This window comes from Ctenopharyngodon idella, chromosome 4, assembly GCF_019924925.1.
Source record: "Ctenopharyngodon idella isolate HZGC_01 chromosome 4, HZGC01, whole genome shotgun sequence".
NCBI classification, from domain to species: domain Eukaryota; kingdom Metazoa; phylum Chordata; class Actinopteri; order Cypriniformes; family Xenocyprididae; genus Ctenopharyngodon; species Ctenopharyngodon idella.
Window position 1 is genome coordinate 19,040,776 of NC_067223.1, and position 27,147 is coordinate 19,067,922.

The 27,147-nt window shown below is 37.2% G+C and overlaps 2 protein-coding genes across 11 annotated transcripts in view; both read right to left on the reverse strand.

Moving 5' to 3' along the window:
• Window positions 1-27,147, reverse strand: part of LOC127510665 (gastrula zinc finger protein XlCGF8.2DB-like) — a 242,149-nt gene that overhangs the window by 206,094 nt on the left and 8,908 nt on the right. Inside the window, exons 2-3 of one of the 3 annotated variants that reach the window (XM_051890551.1) lie at window positions 26,171-26,318; window positions 21,204-22,164 (exon numbers count right to left, since the gene is read on the reverse strand). The exons of the other annotated variants lie outside the window; for them this stretch is intronic. Coding sequence (XP_051746511.1) covers window positions 21,239-22,164; window positions 26,171-26,255 — 1,011 coding nt within the window. The 5' untranslated portion in view covers window positions 26,256-26,318 and the 3' untranslated portion in view covers window positions 21,204-21,238. Of the gene's footprint in view, window positions 1-21,203; window positions 22,165-26,170; window positions 26,319-27,147 lie in introns of those variants that run through there. 3 annotated transcript variants of the gene reach the window in all.
• On the reverse strand, window positions 974-12,028 carry LOC127510592 (protein NLRC3-like). Of its 8 annotated transcripts, XM_051890295.1 has the most exons (8): window positions 10,937-11,763; window positions 10,697-10,724; window positions 9,928-10,000; window positions 9,518-9,646; window positions 9,259-9,375; window positions 3,673-5,079; window positions 2,100-2,146; window positions 974-1,890 (listed from the first exon to the last, which is right to left on the reverse strand). In XM_051890295.1, exons 4-8 carry the CDS (start codon window positions 9,619-9,621, stop codon window positions 1,361-1,363), a joined length of 2,205 nt encoding a protein of 734 aa, XP_051746255.1. In that variant the 5' UTR covers window positions 9,622-9,646; window positions 9,928-10,000; window positions 10,697-10,724; window positions 10,937-11,763; the 3' UTR covers window positions 974-1,360. The 8 variants fall into 8 exon arrangements, with proteins under 8 accessions (XP_051746255.1, XP_051746256.1, XP_051746259.1 ...); XM_051890296.1 differs by lacking the exon at window positions 10,697-10,724; XM_051890299.1 differs by lacking the exons at window positions 9,928-10,000; window positions 10,697-10,724; window positions 10,937-11,763 and adding an exon at window positions 11,775-12,028.

Consider the following 27,147-nt stretch of genomic DNA (forward strand, 5'->3'; position numbering starts at 1 on the left):
TTAATACTTTGCACCAGAAAGTGACGATTTTGTTCTTTTGAACACATGGGATGGAAACGGTGCTTTGTTCACAAATGTTTTATGCGATATTGTAATTTTCCACATAGGTTAAATTTGCGACTTTAAATGGCATCTTTGGATGGCAACTTTGGTGTATCCTTCCCTCATATCCTAAGGGGGTGGAGATTGGATGCAAGGAAAGGAAGTGAGGAAAGGAAATGAGGATGCACAAATAAGAAATGAGATCCACCCCTTTAGTTCTCTGAGTTCATTTTCTGGTGTTGTTTGTAAATTAAGCCACAAGTCAATGTACTCGCTACTATCTATGTAATATGCCTGGTTTTCTTCACGTTGGCACTGTTTTGGACTGATTGTTTGAATGCATTCACTTATTGGACTGAAACTGAAAACTTTCCCAGAGTTTAGCAGCTTAAAATGATCTGACCACAAACAGAGAAGCAAATTCAGATTAAGGGGTTAGAATATACATTTCCGCCAGGGTTACAGATGTTTGTGCCATTGTAGATCTAACCGCATGACATAAATTACGCTAATGATGCAATTTCGTGTGCTTCATTAATTAACATTGATGGCCCTACTCACAATGCAAATTTATATTGTGATTTTATGTTATGTTCATGTGACAACAGCTTACAATTGCAAGAAAGAAAGCAATTACTAAAATCACAATTAATTTTATGATTATGATTATTATTTTTGCTCAGAGGTGGAAATGGGCTTCAATATGAGTCTCTGTGGTTTCTGTGGTAGATTTTCCCCTATGCACCTGACTTAAGTTTACTTGGGTCGTCTCCTAATCAATGCTTAAATAATTTATACTCTAGCACGTCTCCTAATCGACATCAGCTGAGTTGGTCAACGTCTTGACCTTTTTGAACACTATCACTTTGGAATAAGGTCTCTAGTGTTCCCTAACTTGCTGCGCAGCAATAACCAAGACAGATTCCAGATATTTCCTTTTAAATATATTTTAATCACAGCCGGAGGACCTTATATCAATCACAGAGAATCCTGCTAGCAAAAAGAATACAACAGTTTATATAGGATAGGAGCATAGCAAAGCATTCTACAATATGATTGGTTCTTCATATGTCAAACCCTTCTGTTACTAGGTAAAGCAAGATCTACCCAAATCGTGTTTATTAGTTTGTTGGTTACTCAATATCATGTGGCTATTATATTTAGATAGCTGTTTCTTTTCCCCTTTTCTTATATTTGGACATGATTCAGACACACACTGACTTAGGCCCAATTTTTGAGGACATTTAGGTTTCAAGAGCATATAAATGTTATTCCTGCAAGGAAAAAGAAATGTTAGTAATGATTAATTTCACATTTCTCACAGCAGGTTAAATTTCACTGAAGAGTCAGGATAAACTACAAATCCAGCATAGAGGGGTCCAGTGAATGTGCTGTTGAATGTGTGTAAGTGTGTGAGTGTGTTTGTGTTAGAGACACTGTAGAAGGACAGAGTGCCAGCCGACCTGTCCAGATACACTCCTAATATGTCAGAGGAGGGTGAAGGTGAAGAAATGGTAGTGTTCTTATTATTGTGCCAAAAAGTGTAAAAGTTATCACAAAAGTAAACACTCCAGGACTTTTCATTGCGTCCAATCCGACAGTCACTGCCTTCATTTCTGCAGATTTCTTTATATGTCACTGCTACATGACCCGTGCCAACCCAGGTGACCTCCCAGTAACAGCGTCCAGTCAGACTCTCTCGACACAGAACCTGCTCATGGTACACAAATCTCTCTGGATGATAAGGATACGGCTGATGTTTTTCCTCATAAGTTGCTTTTTTTCCCCCTTCAGACAGACTAAGTTGAGTGTGTGCTGTATTTGGATCCAGTGTGAGGTCACAGGCATCTGAACACAGAAAGACAGATCAGAACATCAATGACATCATTAATGTAATGTGTGTGTGGTCCTAGTAAACCCTACATTATGGGGACATAATGTCCCCACAAAGATGCCAATATCCGAAATCCAGTTTGTAGTTTAAAAATCATTATGTCTATGGAAAGTCCCCATAAAACATGGAAATCCAATGTGTGTGTGCCGGTGGGTGGACTTACATTTTCTCAGTCCTGGTCTGACCCTTAAATGTCCTCCATGGTCCAAACTAAAGAGAGACAAATCACACACAATATCAAATGATGTTCAATACACTGATCACTATGAAATGAAATGGTTTTACTATATTGTAAAATTGATATAGTGGCATAATTAAGCCTTTGAAGCGTACAATCACACCAGTGTGATCAGTGTTGGCTGTTCTCTGGAGCGTACGATCACACCGGTGTGATAAGAATGTTCAGTGCATCATGTGATCACCTGCCAAATTCAAATGTGCTTGCGCGCTTTGGCTGGTACCGAGCCAGAGATAGATGCGCTCAGCGCTTTTCATATATCACAAATATGAAGTGTTTTCAACCACATAATGTTTATTTCAAGTTTCAGACATTTAACACTAGAACGCCAGGGGTCGTTGTGTACCTAAAACCGCCAGCGGGTAAAATTTACCCACGCACACAACTACCGTTTTGATATGGGTAAAAAAATGTAAAATGTCACTGTATTGTGCCACTGTCTCAAAGTAATGTCAAGAGATATAAAAAATAATGTTTAGTCATCAACTATGTTTTTGTCCTGTTGTTTTATGTTCAAGGCTATTTTAAGCAGGCTACACTAATCACTTTTCTTAACAGTGATTATAAACCAACCTGCAATGACAATGAGAATTAGAAAATAAACACATATTTGGGTGTTGTAATAATATATTAAAATATCATTAATTACATATTAAGATAACCCATGTTATTTACTAAAATACCATAAATAGACTAATAAACAATAAATAGACTAATAATACACTGCACTGCAAAAGATGAATGATGCAACGACAAATTCAAGCGCAGTTTCACCTAAATATTAATTGTAGCTATGTATAATTTGAATAAGAGAACAACACCAATAAACTTGGGATAATTATTAAATATTGTTTTATTCATTACAGCATAGATTCGCAGTATTTGTTGGGAAACGGGCTGACTAGAATAAATAGCACTAATCACTCATGGCATTTAGTGCCTCTAATATCCGTTTGGCATCCATAAAATCACTTTATTTTATCCATTGTGACTAAAACTGATTACCGCAATCTTAGTGGGTGAAAGGCTTGCCTAGTAACATAGAACGTTAAAACATAAGAGGTGCAAAAATTATAGCACAAACATAGAGATATTTCATGCTATAGTTAACAAATTTTTGAATATTTTGAATAAAAACAAAATGAAATAAAAGCAGAGCATCAGTCATACAGCACTATTGTGGCTGCAGTGTGTCAAAAAAAGAAAAACACACTGGGGGCTCAACCAGAATATTTTAAACTTGCGTGTGAAAGGTTTAAAATAATAATAATAATAATAATAATAAAAAAAACACTTTCTTGACAAAAGATCTCTCTTACGCTGGGTTTAGAATACATGATATCAGCCCGATTTTGGTACGATCTGTCCTGTATATTGTCATAGTTGATGAAAACCAACTGTTTTACTCATGGAAACCAAAAAATGTCCCCACAAGGACAAGGATTTTGGATATTGCCATCTTTATGGGGATATTTTGTGCCCATAATGTAGGGTATACCTGAACCACACAACCTTAAGGCTCTCCATGGTGCTTAAATAGCAGTAAAACACATGGAAAGCAGCTAGAAACTCCTGGATGCTTAAATGAATGAAGCTGTAGACTTTTCTCTGATTTATCAGAGATTCCTCCTTAAAGATCTCAGTGCAAATCCCAGAATACACCGAGGCATTAGTGACGTCTATGCCACTCTCTCTTAGGTCTTCTTCATAGAACGTCACATTGCCCTTCATCAGCTGTTTGAAAGCCACTTCGGCAAGTTTCATAATCACTTCTCTGTTGGACTTTAGGAGTTTCTCTGGATCTCTCTCTTCATACTTCTGATTCCTCATGTTGATCTGAATCAGCAGGAAGTGGATGTACATTTCAGTCAGAGTATGGGGGATTTCTGCACTCAGATCTTTTTCCAGGAGCTTTTTAAGCACAGTGGCTGAGATCCAGCAGAAGACTGGTATGTGGCACATGATGTGGAGGCTTCTTGCTCTTCTGATGTGTGAGATGATTTTGCTGACTTGATGCTCGTCACTGATTCTTTTCCTGAAATATTCCTCCTTCTGAGGCTCATTGAATCCCTGAATTTCTGTCTGACGGTTGATGTATTTGGAGGGGATCTGATTGGCTGCTGCTGGTCTAGAGGTGATCCAGATGAGAGCAGAGGGAAGCAGCTCTCCTTTCATGAGGTTTGATATCAACACACCCACTGATGAAGTTTCGGTCACATCAGAAACTTTTGCACTGTCTGAAAACAGTGTAATTCTGCTTTCATCCAGACCATCAAAGATGAACACAACTTTACACTCCTCATAAAACTCTGAGTCAACATCTTGAAGTTCAGGATAAAAGTCCAGCAGAAGTCTGTAAAGACTGTACTGATCATCTCGAATCAAGTTGAGATCCCGAAATGGAAGCACAAACATGAAATCCACATCCTGATTGGCTTTTCCCTCAGCCCAGTCTAGAACAAACTTCTGGACCGAGACGGTTTTTCCGATTCCTGCGATGCCTTTAGTAAGAACAGTCTTGATTTGGTCTTTCTCCTCACATCCTTGTTCAGGTGAGGCTTTAAAAACGTCATTGCAGTAGATTGGAGTGTCTTGTGTTCTGTCTGTTTTCTCTATCTGTAAAACCTCATGTTCCTCATTCACTCTTTCTCTCTCTCCCTCTATGATATAGAGCTGTGTGTAGATCCTGTTCAGGAGGGTTTCATTGTCTTGGAGATTGTTTCCCTCAAATAATCTCTCATATTTGTTCTTCATGCTGGTTCTGTGCTGGACTTTGACTCTCTGCAGGTCTCCAGTCTCCAGTGTATGTGTCTGCAGGACTGCTTCAGTTTGATCCTGTCTGATGTGGGTCTGATAATGGGATGTAGAGAGCGGCAGAGATGTAATCGGCTCATATGTCTCCTTCCTGGAGACACAATGACAGTGATTACAATAACCATTAGAGCACAAGACAAGAAAAATATCAGTTGTAAGATTTTAGATCGTATGCAATGCGATTTTAGATCATTAAAATGATTTAAACCTTAATATAATATAATATAATTAATATAATATAATATAAAATATAATCAGGGTTTGAAATTAACTTTTTTACTCACCAGCCAATTTGGCTACTAAATTAAGTTACCGGACATTCAAAACCAGCCAGCCAAAAAAAATCTCTGAAATTTCTCTAATAATTATCAGCATTTGTTTTATTATACTATAAATATAGCTCACTCAACAATGAATGTAATAGTAAACAGAGGCTGTTAATTCACAAAGTTATCAGCTGTTTCTTTTCAGAAGTCAAATTAGGCTACTAGCCTCTCCTCTGTAACTTATTGAGTGTTTTATAGCAGACATTAGGAATACATATATTTTATATATATATATATATATATATATAATATGTGTGTGTGTGTGTGTGTATATATATGTGTGTGTGTGTGTTATTTTTGTGTAGAATAAAGGAATTGTAAAAGTCATAGTCTCCTCTGTTGACATCAAAACAGCCAACCTGTTCTCATTCCAAAGGTGTCCGATAATGATAATGGAAACCATACCCGAAATTCCCATGCCCTTCGCGTTAGTATTGACAGCCTTAAACTTACCTGTGTGTATAAAGACGCTTTTTGGGCAAGTGTCTTGAACATGCAGCATTTATGAGAACGGATTTGAGTGTTAACCGGTCACACACTGGACGGGAAGCACTGCGCCTCGGACATCTCACTGTAGGCCTAACATACTGAACACCGTTCCTGTATTTCTGTACTCACGTTCTGAAGTTAAAGGTGGCAGTTTAAAATGGTGAATTGAATCACAGAACGTACAAAAAGTTCACTTCAAGAATTAACCAAGTAGCGTCAGTATAAGGAAAAAAACTGCGTAAACACAAAGAGAAAGGGCGATTATTATTTCTCTACATGAAGCACTTAAACCACAAAAACAAACCTGTTATTAAAATGCACAATACACAGTCTTGCAGATTAGGGTGAAGTCAGAATGTACATATATCCATCCCAAATCATTGTATTTTAGAAAACTTTGAATGGCAAACTATGGCCCGGCATGATTTTGAACAGCTGTTGGGTGCGCAAATAGACGCAAGTTTGCGGGCATAGAATAGGCTATCTTCTAATTTTAAAGACGTGGTGCTGCACTGCTCTCAGTTTGCGACCTGTTTACGCTTTGTTTTGCTAATGTTTGAGTTAATGTTCTCCTTTTAGGGGAAAAGCTCTGATAGCGGTGGCATGCAAAGTGATAGAACATAATTTATGATCCCGCCAAATTGGCTAGTGAATTGATGTGTGTTACCCGCCACGGTCGATTTTCACCCGCATTTGGCAGGTTGGTGGTGTTAATTTCAAACCATAAATATAAACATACAGTTCAGTATAATCTTTATATTAAAAAAAAAAAAGATTGTTTGAATTTAAAAACCATGTCATGTTGTTTTAGGTTTTGTTTCATGTTTATATTTTATGTCTTTTATTTTGTATTTCTCACTGTCATGCTTCCTGTTCGTCATGTGCTTCCCTTGCCCTTTATGTTATCCTGGGCTGCGTTCAGCCCCAACAAAACGTTGCAAAACATTTTTTAAATGGAAGTGGTGGTGTGTTGAACACCCTGTTCTGATGACATAAGCGTTGCAACTATGGCAGCTGAGAAGGCCATTCTTTGTGTTCTTTTTGAAGAATTTTCGGAGCCTGATGAAATCGTGTTTAATACTGCAAAATACGCTCGATGTTACAGTCACTGCCCTTGCCGTCCAGAATAAAAGAGAACACCCCAATCAAGTGAAGGGATTTGTGGAAACTTCTAATTATTGTGATCCAACATTTGCCTCGCATTTCAGGATGAAAAGACAAACATTTCAGGTGAAGAATAATCCACTTCTTACCTCCAAGACTGTGTTATGATCTATATGACCTTATTATTTTTATTGTGAGTATTAGGCTTATCATTATTGCTGATCACTGTTGTTGTGCTATGATATTGTAATATTTACCATTATATAATCAGAGGAGTATAGAAAAGTTTATGAAAGTGTCACTTCACAATACAATATAAATATGTATAGTATTTTTATGTTACATTCATACCCATTGTGCGAGCTGTCTCTTTAATACAGCGTGGTTTATATACATGTTGCCGCTGATTGGGCTGACATTTCTGACACCCATCAAACAAGAGAAAACGTATCTCAGACTCGTTGCACACCATTTCCAGGAAACATGTCGTTCAACCCGGAAACCGTAGAAAAACGTTGCGCACCGGTTTGAGCTTGAACGTGCCCCTGCCATTGTAATATTCTGATTAGTTGGTTTAGTCATGTTTCCTGTGTTCTCACTTATTCATTGTTTGATTGTGTACAGGTGTTCCTTGTTAGTCATTAGTCTGTCTGTATAAGTAGCCTTCATGTTTTTTTATTGTTGCCTGTCTAGCTTTTTCCTTGTAACTGCTGTTTGGCAAGTCCATGGGCCCTATTTTAATGATCTAAGCGCACGGTCTGAAGCACATGGCACAGGTGTACTTTAAGGCGTGTCCGAATCCACTTTTGCCAGTTTAACAACAGGGAAACCAGCCAGGAGCATTGGTCCAAATGGGTTGTACCTATTCTCTTAATGAGTCATGGGTGTGTTTTTGGGAGTAACGTGCGAGCACAAGTGAGACCCAGTGCAGAGAGATGAAGAGAGGTGTGACGTGGGCCCTCTTAGGCTGGTTAAAAACTAGACGTGCTGCAGTTTTCTGAAACTTGGTTTGATTACACGTGATGGAAGTCCAGCCAGAACAGCATTGCAGTAATCAAGCTACCAGTACTAAACAGCACAGCAGCACTCAAGCCCATATTCTCTTACTAATAACCATAACGACAGTGACCATCATAATATTAAAGATGGCGATGTCCCTAAAACTAATATTAAAGATGGCAACGTCCATAAAACTGAAAAGTCTCATCACTTTTGACATGACAAGAGACCAATTGAACCGTGAGTTTATCCATTCAAACTTCATTAACCAATAGCAACACCGTTGCACTCGCGTGTCAACGTCCTTTGTGACGTCTTGCACACGACACGGCATTTTAATTTAAAAAAAGAAACACAAAACTGATGGGAGCTGCTCTGGTGGAGAACAGTGACTGGATCTAACACCTTAATGTCGCACAGTTCATATCTCTGTACTGTGTGTGAACGTAACCGTATTAAGGACACAAATACAGGACTGACATCTGTATTCTGCTGTTGTGTGAACGTGGCCATTTACCAGTATACACAAGTTATTTTACACCAGACTGCTTTGCACATGAGGGTCAGTAAAACAGGATTTGCACAGAAGTTGATTCTCAAAGATGGATCAATACCAACTGTTATATTTCGTGGTGTTTGCAAGCTGTTTTTCTCAATGTGTTTCATTGGCACTTAGCTAATGTACTGTTAAATGTGGCTACCCGAAAATGCTTTCAGTCTGTATAATTCATAAACGCATCTTCATTCTTATTGAGTTTCTCCAACAGAGTGTAGCTTTAGCTACGTTAGCTATCAAACTATTCACGAACATCCACAAAATACATGCCATACCTACGTGAGCTGATATGCTGCATCACAAACAGTTCGTAATGATCCATTTTGAGAGTTATATTTGCTGTGTGAGCTTCTCCTGTATTGTTTATGCCTCAGTGTATTGGAATCCTGAGCTTGGGGGCGGCGAGCACAAGCTCATTTGCATTTAATGATACACACGCCAAATCAGCAAATTGTTTCTCCCATCCTAAAATAGGCAGTTTAAATATGGTATAATAAAAAATCCATGGGGTATTTTGAGCTGAAACTTCACAGACACATTCTGGGGACACCTGAGACTTATATTACATCTTGTAAAAAGGGGCATAATAGGTCCCCTTTAAAAGATAATTCTCAGATATTTTACATGTCAATGCAAGTTGCTTTCAGTTAAAACAGCTCAAACATGCATTTTAGTCTAGGACTAGCCTAAGCCTTGTCTGTGAAACTGGGGGTTTGTGTTACTTCACTGAGTCTCTTAAATCACTATTCATACAATATGTACTACAGTGAATTTGCAATTTCATGTTTATACTAACAGGGGGTCAGAGGTCATTGGTTCATCGCTGAATTGAAATGGGTGATCCATGGATGAGTTACTCTTCACAGACACACAGCTTGGTTCTGGAGACTTTGATATTTTTCTCTTGCGGATACTGATGAAAGACAAAAATGGCATTTTAGAGCACTAGCTAAACTGCAAATGCACCATTTACATATACATGTACTCATTGTTGACAACGTACTTTAAGTCTCTTTAGATAAAAGTGTGTGCTAATTGCAAAAATAGTGTCTCACCTGGGGTCAGGGGTCACTGCATAACTGAATTCAAGGAGAACCTCCATCATGGACTGATCACTCTTCAGTGATGCACAGTTTGTTTCAGGAGATGGAGAACTCATTTTAGAGTCAGTGTGCTCTCATTTCCTAAAAATAGAAGTTGTTTTAGACCTTTTATGTTTAAAAAGTTTTCTGTAGTATATAAAGATGCTGTAGTGTAAAAATGCTTTAACCCACAATATAATATAATACAGCATACAGTTCAATGAAGTATAATCTTTAACTTAAAAAAAAAAAAAAAATGTTCTTTTTAAAACCATCTCCTCTTTTTCATTAGTGATCAGAGATCTTTATTTCTGCCTTTTCTTGTTTTTGGTCTTCATAGACACATTTGCTTTTTTCTTAAAATGAAGATACATGTGACTGACCTCAATTTCTGCCCAGACTCTAATTTCACATGACTTTGACCAAAACTGCATCATCATCAGAGAGGAACTGAAACTTGTAATAGACAGTGAGGACATCAAAGAGGAAGATATTTCTCAGCCTTTATTTTCTAAACTGCTTTTTAAATGTACTTATTCATTTTCAACATTTATACATTCAATGTAAAAGTATTATATAAAAATATATTAAAACTTGCGAATAATTATAGAAAAATGTGTGATTTAGTTAATTTTTTTAATCAATTAACAGCACTAATATATAATTTTATAACCCTAATACAGGCTAAAAAAATTATAATACCAGTTACAGAGAAGAATAAAAATAATTAATTAATTAAATAAAAACTTTGCAGAAACTAAAAACTATTACAGCTAAAGTTCAGCACAATACAAATTAAAATAATTTCAAACAATATGTTTCTGTTATTGAGGTTTTTTTGTTATACTTGGGTACATTACACATTCCTTATGGTTGGTTCAGCTTTAAATGTTTTGCTACAGCAGTGTGTGAATGCAGTAACTGGAAGTCTGGACACAGTTTGAAATACTGTAATATAGTATTATAGCAATTATTTTGTAAAGGTGCATCTGGAAAACCAGCACGTACACTTATTTTCACACGTTTGTGCAACATAATCAGCAAATTACCAAATCATATTTTTCATAAAATTATCACTGTACGTACAATAACCCAGCTGTAAATTAAAAAGTTTCTTGGAAGAGAAATATCTTCAAACTCACAATTACTTACCATCAAACTTTTCTCATTCTGTATGAATCTAGAAATATTCGTATATATACGACAACAATTACACATCTTTTAGTCTCTAATTTTTAATAATGTTATTATAAAGATCTGAAGAAATCTGAGAATATATCAAAAGTTATTTAACACAAAATATAATAATCTAAGTTTGAAATCTCATTAGGACCAATAATCTAAACAGCAGATCCTTTTATATGACTTATAAAGAATAAGTTCTGAACTTACCACAAAATATGTGACTGTTTAAATGCAGTCTCAAAAATAAATACTTGGAATAGCGTCTCTCATTTTCTTCTTTCACTTTTGTTTTTGGGGTAAATTCTTGTCAGCTTTTTTTTTTTTTTTTTTTTTTTTTCCCCTCCAATGACATTGGGGGAAAACCACAACTTGACTTAACTGCAAAATCCTCAGTTTTAAATTAACTACTCAGAGTACATTAGGTCCCATTCTACAGAGTTAAAAGCCTTGTCCAGACTGGCAGTCCAAATCCGATTTTTGAAATCCTATTCAAATCACATTTCTGGAAATCCGTTTCAGTCTGCCTGCTCTGATCTGATTTTTCATGGTTTATGTGACTTTCTCATGCCATGTAAAACGTAAACACGTCAGATGTTGTTAGAGGAAACATCCTGAATGTCACTGCAAAAACAAGGCTGGGATCTTGCAAAGTGGTGGACGAGCAGAAAATGAGAATATAAACGGAGATATTAATGGAGTGTGACACTTATACACTGGCTGCCTTTGACAGTGTATAAGAGTTGCACCCCATTAGGGGTGAAGAGACGCTGGAAGCCGTAAAAGATAGACCGTGTAAAGTTTACGCATTCCATTAGGAGTGAAGTGACACTAGGAAAGCCGGTGTGTTGCTATTAGTGTACAATCACTCTTTGACTCTTCCATTCAGATAGGGACACCCTGAATTTAGTAAATTTAGAATGTTCCTCTGACCCAGGCTCCAACTGAGAAGATGGTGAAGGACTAGGGAAGCTGCAAGCAACCCAGCAACATCAACAGCAGATTAAAAAAAAAAAAAAAAGCAGATCCTGTTTAGCTTGTGGCCAACCAAAGTCTCCTTACCTGGCTGATGGCTCCTCAATACATTTCTTTTATCAGGCTGGTGATAAAAGAAACATCTTTAAGATGTACTTGGCAGAGGGCCTAATAAATCCCAGAATGTCTTTTGAAAACTTTGCAGACACTCCCTTCCTTAAGCTGTAGTTGGAGGCCTCTAAAGCCAAGTTTACACTACAGGATTTTAAACGTCAGCAGATCGCTGTGCTGTTCAGACCACGTGACTTGCTGTGGAGTTTTGAAGTAGTTGTGGTGTTCACACTATGTGACACTATGGAAATGATCTGCAACAGGAAGTTACACACTACACGAGCTGACAACAACTGTCACCAAATGACTTTATTTGAAAATGGATGTTGGGAGGAAATTAGATTTAGTTTTGAATTAAATTTAATTAAAATTAAAATAACCCTTTCAAACATAAGTTTAAAACATTCTGGCTGACCTCCCAGAGTTAAGGCGACTGTTTTTTTAGAGCGTTTCCCTTTATTGTTTCCATGACGACGCATCATGCTTTTCAAGTGACACACCGCGGCCAGCTGAACACACTGTATGACAGATGTATTGCTTTTCTCACCATGTCATCAACTATCTGATATTCCGATTCTCAAATATGTGCAAGTGAGTGTTTTGTCATTTAAAAACCTAATATAATGACCTTGATTTTAATATATAATGTGAATTCATCCGAAATACATGTGGCCGGTGAACTGGGAGAACAATAGAGTGAGTGAGCTTTAAGCCAAGTATATACTACAGGACTTTAAACATCGTCAGATCGCTGTGCTGTTCAGACTACGTGACCTGCTGTGGAGTCTTGAAGTAGTTGTGGTGTTCACACTATGTGACACTACGTAAATGATCCGCAACAGGGGGTTACACACTACACGAACTGACAACAACTGTCACCCAACGACTTTATTTGAAAATAGATGTTGGGAGGAAATTAGATTAAATTTTGAATTCAGTTTAATTAAAATTAAAATAACCCTTTCACATATAAGTTTAAAACATTCTAGCTGACCTCACAGAGTTAAGGCGACTTTTTTTTTTAGATTGTTTCCCTTTATTGTTTCCATGACGACGCATCATGCTTGTCAAGTGACGCACCACGGCCAGCTGAACACACTGTATGACAGATGTATTGCTTTTCTCACCATGTCATCAACATCTGATATTCCGATTCTCAAATATGTGCAAGTGAGTGTTTTGTCATTTAAAAACCTGTGTAATGACCTTGATCTTAATATATAACGTGAATTCATCCATTTGTCCCGAAATACATGTGGCCGGTGAACTGGGAGAACAATAGAGTGAGTGAGCTTTATTATAGTTACTTACACAGTGTGTATCTGATATGAATAAACGTTGGCAAATTATATTTGAATGGATTGTTATTGCTGCTTCCATAGACATCAGTGTATATTTCATTGGCTGTTGCGTCTGCGACACGTGACACCACAGGATATCGAGTCGGCTGACAGCTCCAGATATTTAGCATGCTAGATATTTGTCTAGCGTCTGCGAGGTGTCGGCGACACGTTAGCGAGCCTCTTTGATGTGTCAATTGAGTAGTTCACACATAAAGATTGGCGAGCGCAGATCACTCGCTGCTTAACATCAGCAAATTATATTTGAGTGGATTGTTATTGCTGCTTCCATAGACATCAGTGTATGTTTCATTGGCTGTTGCGTCGCGACACGTGACACCACAGGATATCGAGTCGGCCGACAGCTCGTTATTTAGCATGCTAGATATTTGTCTGCCGTCTGCGCGGTGTCAGTGACACGTCAGCGAGCCTCTATGATGTGTCGTTGAGTAGTTCACACATAAAGATTGGTGAGCGCCGATCACCCGCTGATTTTCCCCCGATCACAGCCCAACCTGTCGGCGAGCTCGTTAACTTGCAAATCGGGCTTAAATCGGGCTTAAAATCCTGTAGTGTAAACTTGGCATAAGCAGAAATAGGGCAGAGAGGGTGATTGAGGAGAGAATCAAGAGGAAGTCAGTAGTGGAGCATCCTTCTCGTCACCTGTGGAGATTCTGCCACCAGCCACTGAAACAAGGACCCCTGCTAAAGTGTTTTCCCTGTATCAGGTTCAGGGAATAAGTGCATAACATTAAAATGCAACACAATCCAAGTTGTTTGTGTATTTATTTAGATACATAATGTTATATATTCATTATTTATTTATTTCATGTTTATATATTTCATTATCAGATTAACATTTTCCTTGTTTGATTTAAAGTTTTTTTTTTAAGTATTTATATAAGTATAAGTGTTTGTTACTATTGTTGATAATATTTTTTAAAAAGGTTAAAAGCTGAAGTGAAGCTTGCAGCATCGGCACATGAAACAGAAGCCTCACATGTGCTTCAGTAGTCTTCCTATAGACCGACTGACCCTTCGCAAAGACCCGTCCCCCTTAGTTACTGTTGCTTTGTCCGACAAGCCATGGTGCTGTCACGCCACACAGAGTGAACAAGACATTGCGGAGCAAAGAGGACACTGACAACACGTCGACAGATAAGACAGAGCAGGTTACTTATGATATTAAACAAAGTCCCAGCTTTCAAATTGTGTAAATTTTTAAGAAATTCGAACAATAAATGTCGTTTTGTGGCTCTTTGATGTGTCGTGACAGATTGCTGTAGCGCCTCAGCTCAAGCAGCTCGTGAACCGATTATCTCTTCCTACTAGTTAATTTATAGCATCAAATAAACATGAATGAACATGAGAAGGAATGTTGTTTCAAACACGGAAAGACGTCAGTACACACCATTTTTCAAGTTCAAGTCCACCGAGGTTAATCTTTTAACTCCTGACTGCTTTGTCGGACAAAATGGCGGATTCGGCGTTATGATTGGTTAGATCGCTTGTCAATCAAACTCCCGTCAATTAACGTTCGTTGACAGTTTTTGTCAGCCATTTCAATGCAAACGGTGTCCTAATTAGAAATTAACCCTTATGTTGTACTCAAATTTCTTAATAAATACTCCTTTTATTTACACAAATTCTTTAAAACCCCTTTCAGATATCCACCCTCACACAGGAACTTTATGGAGATGCAGATTTCATTTTCCAACAGGACTTGGCACCTGCACACAGTGCCAAAGCTACCAGTACCTGGTTTAAGGACCATGGTATCCCTGTTCTTAATTGGCCAGCAAACTCGCCTGACCTTAACCCCATAGAAAATCTATGGGGTATTGTGAAGAGGAAGATGCGATATGCCAGACCCAACAATGCAGAAGAGCTGAAGGCCACTATCAGAGCAACCTGGGCTCTTATAACACCTGAGCAGTGCCACAGACTGATCGACTCCATGCCACGCTGCATTGCTGCAGTAATTCAGGAAAAAGGAGCCCCAACTAAGTATTGAGTGCTGTACATGCTCATACTTTTCGTGTTCATACTTTTCAGTTGGCCAAGATTTCTAAAAATCCTTTCTTTGTATTCAGCCCATTGTAAAGGTTTCGCCAGTAGTGGGCACTCATGCATCGTAAGCAATGATGTACATCCGAGTCAACAAGAGTGAGCGAGGGAAGGACATTAAAAAAAAAACTGCACTTGTGATAAATGTCTTAAGTCACGTGATAACGTCAACATGACGGATGATGTCCGGATCGCATCCATACTGAAGGGTTGAATTCTGGAATCCACTGCCACTTCAATATATATCTTTTGAGTTCTTTATAATCAAAATTATCAACATTTATCCTTCTAAATAGGGATGCACCAATACCAGTACCGGTATCGGGCCCAATACCAAGCTCATGTACTTGTACTCATACTCGTAAAAGTACCCCCGTTCTTTCAGACAGTGCGCGATCAGTTCTCCTCGCGCCTGAATGGTCAAATGCACACATACACACATAGTTGTCAAAATGTCCATCGTGTGGAGTATCTCACGTAAATACAGTTGGTTATGGCTTAAGTGGGCGTAAACATTTGGGTGAAAACAGGATATGTGTCAGTATCCATGGATTCGGTCTTAAAGGGACCATAGCCTATTTGTTGATGTTAATAAAACAACAAAATATGTTAAATAAATGTATACATGGTAAATAAACCTACTGTATCAGAAAAAAAAGCTTATTTAATTTGTATCTCTATAGTATTTGTTATATAAAATGAAATTTACAAAGAATACAACAACAATTATATATATTGGTAATCATGCTCTTTGAAGGTTATTGGACACTGAAATTTGTGCTTTGTTTGTGACAAGCACAAAATTATTACTTTTTTCATTAGAGTAATAATAAGGAAGCTGTCATTAGTCTCACTGTGTTGTGCTTTGAAAACTGCAACATCATCAAAAAAAAGAAAAAAAAAAGAAATTAAGAAATGTATAGGTATCGGCGAGTACTAGAAAAAAGTATCAGTACTCGTACTCGGTCCTTAAAAAATGGTATCGGTGCATCCCTACTTCTAAATATTAAAATGATTTGAATGACTACTTCAATGTATATTAAAGCATTTATTTTCCTTTTCAAACACTACAAAATAATGATGAATATTGTCTGTACCTCTCATTGAGAGAAAAATACAACTTATCAGTATGTTTTGAAAATCTTTCCTGTTACAGTTAAAGCCTGGGCCGATTTCAGCCTTGAAGCTGTGAATCATGTGTATCTGTGTATGTGCGCTAAGTGTTCTGTGCAGGTCCTTTATGGGTGCTGGTACAACTGGCACTCTGCTTGAGACCTGCAGACGCCTTTTCATGACTTAACAGGACATCCTGGGCCTTAGTTCAGGGTCCAAGCATCAGCATCGTGATGGATGGAGAAGATGTGTGGAAGATTACAAATTTTGTCTTTTTCTTAGCCAATCAGAATCATTCAACCTGAAGTAATGATGTAGTTAGTGGACTCTGTTACAGTATAATTGTTGTGGAAATGTGAACGTACACAGAGCAGCCTACAAACTCCTTGTGAGACTTGAAGCTGGCTTGTCCTGATGAAACTGCAAACTATTCTTCAGTAAATTTAATTCAATTGATTGCACTTCTGACTCCTGGTCTTTCATTCAACATATCTGGTCAAGGGTCCTAAACTGTTAATCCCCAACGATACTCAACGGGATCAGGCTATAAAGTATGTCATCTTTATCTACAGTTTTTCCCCCATTGGACAGTAAACGAACAGGGTGTGATTATTTTTTTATTTTTATTTTTTTGGGTTGTATTTATAAATTTCCATATTCTCTGACCTTAGTAGGACTTTGACCCACAGGCCCACTGAAATTGACTGTAGCGTCCCAGACATTTGTCTAGACAACAGCCCAATATCATCTTTTAATCAACCATATTTTCTAAAAAAAAAAATGTAGTTATTTAATTTTTATAAGTAGTAGCTGTATTTTGATTTGTCTTGTTTCAGTAAAATCAAGTATAAATTAGGTTGTTATACTTATGTTGATTCTCTAATATTTGTCAGTAATTGTTTTCTTTTGTCTTTGTTCACAGATATGCAAATTGCTCATGTACATTGAGTTGGAAGAACCTTTTGAGTCACACATATCAAACACAGAGGAAGTTACCAGCAGCACGTTCAGTTAACTATGTTCTTTTGTTAAACGTGTGGTTGTAAGGAGCTTTCAAATGAGAAGGAATACTTTGCTCATGTAAATCATAATCTTAGGCAGTATGAAACCATAACTTTATGTTTGAAGGATGTATGTTTGAGACAAACACATATGGAACATTTCACTTAACATAAAAATCGTAAGAATAATACCTACACTCCAAACATTTTTAAGGCATGTGTTGTTAAACTCGCTGCTCAGTCAAATGAATCTGGTAGTCCTGTAGATGATAGCCCCTCATCTTCCACTGACATAGATTTTGTTACTCGGTCAGATGCAGATAATGATATAGATAATTCAGAGGAACTTCCAAAAGTAGTAGAACAAAAAATAGCTGCAGTTTTACAAGACCTTTCTATTATAGAAGAGCATGGTGTGTTCGTCAAAGGAACAGTCCATAGTGTAAGATTCATTTGTGTCTGGTTCACCCTCAAATCCTACATATCCCCCCTTCGTTAGGTGATGTTTTGAGATGAAGACATCAGCGAATGCTGGAGAAACACAGGCAGAAGCAGACACATTTACCACCTTTTACCATATGTCTTGGAGTATCGTAATAATGTCGTATCATGAGTTCAGTATTGCAATATATATCGAATTGTGACACCCCTGCTTGTTTTATTACTGGATAATTACTGCATTTTTGAATAAATGAATTAATGACATAATTTTAACAGTCACTTGTCAATTAACACAAACTCAGCACACCTGAAGGGTAAAACTGTACCAATTGTGCTACCACCATAAACATGCAAATTAGGTCATAAATGGAGACAAAGGGAGCACTTTCCTGTGCAAAATACACACTTGGGATTCGCCAGTGTACCTAAGGAGAGGTGTGGACTGATTTGTCCTTAAAAGACAACAACACGCCTGGTCTATTGTCTCTCGACTGTCTCTCTCATCTGGCTCCTGTCCGGCAATCGCGCGTTCATCATCTTTTCTCCCTCGAAATGACCATCTTCCAGCAAAATGTGCTTTCAAGTATTATTGGTTTTGTTAAGTGTTTTAATGTGTTTATATGAGGATTTGTGTTTAAAATTGATTCTATTGTACAAACCCGATTCCAAAAAAGTTGGGACACTGTACAAATTGTGAATAAAAATGGAATGCAATGATGTGGAAGTTTCAAATTTCAATATTTTATTCAGAATACAACATAGATGACATATCAAATGTTTAGTTGATTTTAAATTTCATGGCATCAACACATCTTAAAAAAGTTGGGACAAGGCCATGTTTACCACTGTGTGGCATCCCCTCTTTTTTTTTATAACAGTCTGCAAACGTCTGGGGACTGAGGAGACAAGTTGCTCAAGTTTAGGAATAGGAATGTTGTCCCATTCTTGTCTAATACAGGCTTCTAGTTGCTCAACTGTCTTAGGTCTTCTTTGTCGCATCTTCCTCTTTATGATGCGCCAAATGTTTTCTATGGGTGAAAGATCTGGACTGCAGGCTGGCCATTTCAGTACCCGGATCCTTCTTCTACGCAGCCATGATGTTGTAATTGATGCAGTATGTGGTCTGGCATTGTCATGTTGGAAAATGCAAGGTCTTCCCTGAAAGAGACGACGTCTGGATGGGAGCATATGTTGTTCTAGAACTTGGATATACCTTTCAGCATTGATGGTGCCTTTCCAGATGTGTAAGCTGCCCATGCCACACGCACTCATGCAACCCCATACCATCAGAGATGCAGGCTTCTGAACTGAGCGCTGATAACAACTTGGGTTGTCCTTGTCCTCTTTAGTCCGGATGACATGGCGTCCCAGTTTTCCAAAAAGAACTTCAAATTTTGATTCGTCTGACCACAGAACAGTTTTCCACTTTGCCACAGTCCATTTTAAATGAGCCTTGGCCCAGAGAAAACGCCTGCGCTTCTGGATCATGTTTAGATATGGCTTCTTTTTTGACCTATAGAGTTTTAGCCGGCAACGGCGATTGGCACGGTGGATTGTGTTCACCGACAATGTTTTCTGGAAGTATTCCTGAGCCCATGTTGTGATTTCCATTACCGTAGCATTCCTGTATGTGATGCAGTGCCGTCTAAGGGCCTGAAGATCACGGGCATCCAGTATGGTTTTCCGGCCTTGACCCTTACGCACAGAGATTGTTCCAGATTCTCTGAATCTTTGGATGATATTATGCACTGTAGATGATGATAACTTCAAACTCTTTGCAATTCTTCTCTGAGAAACTCCTTTCTGATATTGCTCCACTATTTTTCGCTGCAGCATTGGGGGAATTGGTGATCCTCTGCCCATCTTGACTGCTGAGAGACACTGCCACTCTGAGAGGCTCTTTTTATACCCAATCATGTTGCCAATTGACCTAATGAGTTGCAAATTGGTCCTCCAGCTGTTCCTTATATGTACATTTAACTTTTCCGGCCTCTTACTGCCACCTGTCCCAACTTTTTTGGAATGTGTAGCTCTCATGAAATAGAAAATGAGCTAATATTTAGCATGACATTTCAAAATGTCTCACTTTCAACATTTGATATGTTATCTATATTCTATTGTGAATAAAATATAAGTTTATGAGATTCATAAATTATTGCATTCCTTTTTTATTCACAATTTGTACAGTGTCCCAACTTTTTTGGAATCGGGTTTGTATATATATTAAATTTTAGGATAATATTGATGATTGTAATTACCTAAGGAATGGTACGTCCATACCTTCTCGGAGTCTGGCCTATAAAAGGGGAGGCCAGACTCAAATTTATCACTTGTTAACCAAGTCAAGTAGTGCTGTGAGCAATCCCATCAAAGCGAGTATTTTGTGAGTATTATTCTGTATATATATCTTCACGCCATCACTTGTGGCTTTTAGTATATATCTTCAGTGCTGTAAATAAATTACACCTTGCATGACAGTGCTGTTGTGGGTAGAGCTATCATTTTTCTTCTCACAAACAAACCCTCACCCTATCCAAAGCAGATCTAAAGGGGTTGCTTTGTGACACCATGGAATTTTTGTTTGTAGCCCCTCACCTTAATTGTCACAACTGGTTCTAAAACAAAGGACTTATGCTGCCTTCTCTTGCTCTCTGAATTATCGTAAATACGAGTTTCCTAGGTAAAAATGGCACATGAACGCACTCTCAAATCTAAACTTGAATGCGATGAGCTTGTAATCACGACTTCAGAAGCGGGAAGTAATACATTTCCATTAGCAATGAAGGCAGCATTAAATACACAAACAAAAGAGGTGAAAATGACAACACAGCTGAATGTAATGAAGAAATAAAAACAGTAACTATGACGACAAACAGGTAGGGAAAACACAGTCCAAACAGGGTGATATCATGACAGTGATACCTTTCAAAACTAAGATCCTTCCAATCTAACTACATTTCTAAATAGCGCAATTTAGAAAAGGTTAATCTGTGCATGTTTGTCAAATTCTTCTTCGGGTGACTGACAGATGAACTAGCACATACCGCGGTGTGTGTGTGTATATATATATATATATAGTTCCGTTAATATTGAGCGATCTAAGCTGTGTGGCACAGAAATTATGCCTTCTCTTCACTTTAAAATGAAATGCAAGAAGAAAACAATCCCTCAAGAACGATTTAAGACTTGTGGAAACCCTGTTATATGCACATGATAAAAAAATAAAATGCCTTAAGTCAGAGTACAATGAATATAAGAATGCAAATAAAAGTAGTATTCATGAAGGCTGACGAACAGATTTGGCCAAAATTCAGTTGCAGTGTGAAAATAGCTTTAATTTTTACAAATACATATTTTAAAGGTTTCCTTTAAGTGTGAAACTCTTTCCACATTAAGGGCAGATGAATTCTCTCAGGTTATTAGATGAATTACTATTTGTTAAACACCTTGCACATTAATGACATTTAAAACAGTTCTCTCGAGTGAATCCTTGTATGGCAATTAAGGTTTACTTCACTTCTGAAACTCTTTCCACACACAACACATACGAATGGTTTTTCTCCTGTGTGAATTCTCATGTGAATGGTAACATTTCTTTTTTGTGAGAAGCTCTTCCCACACAGTTTGCAGGTGTAAGGCTTCACTCCAGTGTGACTTCTCATGTGGGAATTAAGGTTTGCTTTATGTCTGAAACTCTTTCCACATTGACCACATATTAATGGCTTCTCTCCAGTGTGAATGTTCATGTGATTCTTAAGACTTTGATTTTGTGAGAAGCTGTTCCCACACAGTTTGCAGGTGTATAAGCTCTCACCAGTGTGACCTCTCATGTGGCAATTAAAGGTTTTTTTATGTACAAAACTCTTTCCACACAGTTTGCAGGTGTAAGGCTTCTCTCCAGTGTGAAGTCTCATGTGGCTTGTAAGGCTTCCTTTTCGATTGAAACTTTTTCCACACTTTTGGCATTTGAAAGACTTCTCTCCAGTGTGAATTCTCATGTGACCTTTAAGGCTTCCTATTTGAGTGAAACTTTTTCCACACTGTTTGCATGTGTAAGGACTCTCTCCAGTGTGAACTCTCATGTGGACTTTAAGGTTTACTTTTTGAGTAAAACTTTTTCCACATTGTTGGCAGGAGAAAGGCTTCTCTCCAGTGTGAATTCTCATGTGGACTTTAAGGTTTCCATGTTGATCAAAACTCTTTCCACACTCTTGGCATTTGATATGACTTCTAGCTTCTGTATTTTGAACTCTTCTTTTTGAGGAAACATTTTCAGTCTGTGAGAAACTAAAAGACTTTTCTCCAGTTATAAAATCATGATGTTTCTCATATTGATCTTTCTCTTCCATTTCATTCTGTTCTTCACTCTCTCCTTTCAGCTGCATCAGGTCTAAGGCAAAAAAGAGAAATACAAGTTAACCTGAGTTTAATACAATCTGACCCAGGAAAACTGGTTAATCATAGACCAGGGCTCTTCAGCTCCAGTCCTTGTTCTGCAGAGTTTAGTTCCAACTCTAAAGCAGCATTTCGACCACTGGAACTTTTCCCAGGAACTATTACATCTGATCGCAGCTACATCTCTCTTATTGTGCTATTAGATATTTTGACAACATAGACTACTACATTGAATAGCTGGAGAATTATGTTGTAATTTGTGGACAAGCATTAGCATGGTTTATGTCCTGTCTGTTACCACTTAGTGTAAATGAAGAGACATCTTATTAAACAAAAATAAGGAGTGCCACAAGGGTCAATATTAGGTCCTCTGCTTTTCTCCTTGTAAATGTTTTCTCTAAGAGATATTATCATTAGATTTCAATGTTATGCAAATAATAGTTTTCTATAGTTAATAACCAGGATGTTGTGTTGACAGCAATCAGTCCTTTTATAAATACATTTCCAATATCTGCACAACAGATCCAAGAAATATGACCACATAAGGCCAATTTTATCATCACAACTCTGACTTCCCTTTTAGGATGTGTCAATTTTAAAATTCAGCTGATTACACACAAAACCGAAGCGTAGCCTACGGCACAGAGGCTACGGCGTAGGTGAGATGCAGAAGTATAAATCAGCCTTAAGGGTTACAGAGTTATGAAACAAAACTTAAATGGCCTTGTTATAGCACCACCTAGTGTCATATGAATGTGTGTCTGCGTGCCACAGGATAAGAAATTCTTTTAGGACTGGGGGAAATGTCATGCCGAATGCTTTGAACATTGGAGGTAATCAGTGAAATTGTGGAGGAACTTATGATTATTGCCTTAAACAAAAATATAAGCTGCTAGTTCAAATATATTGACCCTTAATAAATCTGTTTTTCCCCTCCAAAGGGCCGAAGATTTGTACTCCGATATCAATGACGATGTATTTGGACAACACTGTGGCTAAATTACAAAGAAATTACCCAAACGCTGGGTACAGGATTATAAATGAGTAAGAGTATGAGTAAGAACAATTTTATAATATTTAGAGTTTAAACTTTTAAAAATGATTTTCTGACCAAAAATTACCGCAATGTGTAAAGTGAGTTTTGTCATCCTGTATTGGCTGACATTTGGTGGTTTTATATTAGAGGTTTTGGTTATATTGATTAAATATGCTTTAATACCAGAATACGTAGAATCTAATTACTGAATTTAAAAACAAAACATTAAAAAACATAAAAATCAAGTTAATTGATGTAGGCTACTTTAATTTTTTTCTGCTCTTTTTTCTTCAAGGGTGCGCAATTCTGTGCGAAGAGTCGATCCACTGGGGACTCAATTGAGAGCGTTATCAATAAGCACACATTGCCGTCAATACTCTGTCTTGGGACCAAATGCAATGTGGCATATAGACAGAAACCATAAGTTAAGAAGGTTTTGAAAGTGATACATTGCACATGGTTTTTCCTGATTTTGGACAGTAGGTCATCCACATCTGCAAAGCTGGTTTAATATATAATCACATATTCTTAATTTACCTTAATACAATTTGTGTTTACATTAAAAGCAAATAAAATAGAACGAGGGGCTTAAAAGACTGAAAATTCATGATTTACAAACCTTTCAGTTTTTTTCTTTGAAATATTTTGTTTTCATGTTATCTGTAGGAAAAATAACCATAAGGCCTCCTTTAATAACCATAAAATAAGGCCTAAAATAACTATTAAAAAAATAACCATAAAAAAGGCCTCCTTTGCCTTAAATAGGTGAGGGCCAACTTTGTTTACTTAAATTAAGAAAACCCAAACTTGAGGCAGAGAAAACAAGTATTTTTATCACAGAGGGTTCAGGGTTAAGTAAATAATTGCTAGTTATTTACACAATGTGTATCTGATATGAATAAACGTCAGCAAATTATATTTGAATGGATTGTTATTGCTGCTTCCATAGACATCAGTGTATATTTCATTGTCTGTAGCTCGTCGCGACATGTGACACCACGGGATATCAAGTCCAGATATATATCCAGATATTTAGGATGCTAGATATTTGTCTGGTGTCAGCGAGGTGTCGGCGATTCGTCAGCAAGCCTCTTTTATGTGTCGTTGAGTAGTTCACACATAAAGATTGGCGAGCGCTGATCACCCACAGCTTTGCCCCACGATCACAGCCCGACCTGTTGGCGACCTGATGCAAATCTGGCTTAAATTGGGCTTAAAATCCTGTAGTGTGAACTTGGCATAAGGCTAGGTTTACACTGCGAGCCTTAATGCTCAATTTGCTCAGATATGATTTTATTGTATAGCTGTTCACATTGTTGTTTTAAAATGTGGGATTGCCAGGTTTTTACCACAAAATCCACCCAAATTGCTTCTCAAATCGCAGACTTGGCAACACACAGTATGGGATTTAGTACCACATGGAAGTGGCACAAATCGGAATTGAAAAGATCAGATACCATGTGGTTTGTTCTGTCCATACTGTCATGGGGGCAAAAAAAATAAAAATAAAAATCAGATTTTGGCCACGTTTACTTGCAGTGTGAACGTAGCCTATATGGTCACATTTTGCAACCTTTTTTTCCTGCTGGTGCGGCTAAATTTTTTTAGAGGTTCCACTGGTGCCACAACTAATTTGCACTAATACCAACTGCTGCGTACGAGAAACAGCAAACATGCCAAAAGCAGAACAGCGCTACCCATTTGAACCACGGCACACAGACCATTTAACAGCTTGGACCAAAAGACAGTGCAGTGCAAGCTCAGAGTGAATGCGTTTACTCGATCATGTGACCACTAAACGGCGCAGTGAGAAGTTCTCGATACAAACAAATGTTTGGTATTTTTTAACAAATTTAAAGCTAGATGAAACAGAGCTGACATTCTCAACATCACTGATGCAGAAAACAGGAGAAACATTGAGCCAAAACCATCCAGTTAGAAGCTTTTCAATTCACAAATCACCAACATTTACCATATATTAACTGTAGTAACCATGGTATCCTGGCAGAAATGTGGGATACATATTACATTTTGTTACATTGTTAATGTAGATATATATTATATGTATTACAGGAGTAACAAAATATAAAGCATTTTTTGTTATTAAGTTATAGCAGTTTTTGTGCATTTATATTCATAATAAATGTGTTTTTCATAAATACCAGAAAATACACAAGGTTCACCATGGTAGTGAGGTGCTATGCGTGGTTTTTACCTGTAGCTATGATCTACAAATGTATGATACAATAGTAATTATTTACATATTTAATTAATAAATATAATGTGACAAATATTGTTCTGCCATATGGAGTTCAGGAGGAAAAACTATCATCCTAGATCAACTTCTAATGGTACATTTACAACTGAGCTTGATAGAAGATGTGAAAGTCACAACAGATGTTTTATTCAATGCTCAATTTGTGTCTTTGATTTGAACTGTTTCTCACAAATATTTAACATAAGACATCTATTATATTAGTTTGTTATAAAATTCGAGCCATTTTATTTGCTCACCAAAACCATGTAAATGAAAAACAAATGTAGATAACATGCAAATTGTTTTATTACTTTGTTAGTAAGTTGGTGTTTTTTGACATATGGTTTATTTACTGGTTAATTCAATGAATATTTGAATATTTGTGTTCAGGTATGTTAATATCAATATAATATTTTGCTTATAAATTAAGCATTTTTTGAGGATCTGAATATTGTTATCTTTCATGTGCATCACACAAAAAAGTGAAAAATATAGTTTAATAAGTGTTTTGACCCTCAAAATCGTAGTTACTGTAATGTCCATGACTTGTTACTTGATAGAAATGGTTTTCATTGTTTCAATTCATAAGTAGACATTGTGTTTAATGTTACACACTCATAACATTCTTTAAAAAATATGCATTTCTGTAGAGGTGGACATTTGAAAAGGGATCAAATGACTGAGTGCAGCTTTGAAAATGAAACCAACCAGTTTGTTCATCAGTATCTTCTTGTTTCACTCTGAATTTTTCTTCAAGCTTCAGGTCTTCACTCTCCTCTTTAATAAATGCCATCTTTGTAATAGTGTGTCACGTGGATCTCAGTCGCTTCACCAGGAGTTTTCGTGTGTTTGGACACTGTCAAGTTTAAGATGAGCAAAATTAACAAAAAAAATTAGACTAAATCTCAGGGTGCGTCTCAATCAGCTCCCTAGTTCAGTAGTCAACGCACCGGTAAGGGAATCAGAGTGAGAGTTAATGGCCTTGTATGGTAACCCTCTATGGTATGGTGTTGACTCCATGCAAAATATTCTATTTTAGTTTGTTTATAATAAAATGAGACCCCAATTTATTGGTCAAACCTATCTCAGTGGAGAAGAACTTAAATACTAATCAATGAAAGTGCAAAAAAAGTGGTCACATGACACACAGGGGTCTATTTAGTGTCCTGTTTCAGCACATGTGCATGTCAAATGGCTCTATATTTTCTCCAATGAAAAGTGCATCTTTCATTAATTTGCATCCAGTTAATCACCCACAAAAATATGAGTCACCTTCACGGGTAAGTAAATAAGTATTTTCAAGAACTTTACATTATATATCATCAAATGTTTTAGAGGTCATTAAAAAAAACAAAAAAAGCTGTGAGTTACTAGGTTGGAATACAAATATATTTGTAAGAAAACGAGTTAGAATTATCTAAATATATTAGAATTTTTGCTTGATTTTGTAATACACTTTTAAGAATAGTAATTTGCATACTACATCTGCACATATTATGATCTGCACATTTTCCATAGCACTTCAAAAAGGTATAAAACACAGGTAGCACTGGCAGTTGATGAGGGTGAGGATGAGGGGTCATACTGACAATCCGGCAGGGAGAGAGTGAGAGCGAAGATGGATATGATTACTTGATATGATAGTTTGGTAATACTTGTGTTCCACAATGGTACAAAGTTCTCAC

Excerpts from the sequence above, each read along its gene's own strand:
- LOC127510592 (XM_051890299.1), bottom strand. The coding sequence starts at position 9,621 with ATGAGTTCTCCATCTCCTGAAACAAACTGTGCATCACTGAAGAGTGAT. Across the intron at positions 5,080-9,258 it reads CCAATGACCTCTGACCCCCT|GAAGGAGACATATGAGCCGA; the intron begins GTTAGTATAAAC and ends TTGTGTCTCCAG. Across the intron at positions 2,147-3,672 it reads CTTAAGGTTGTGTGGTTCAG|TTTGGACCATGGAGGACATT; the intron begins GTATACCCTACA and ends GTCTCTCTTTAG.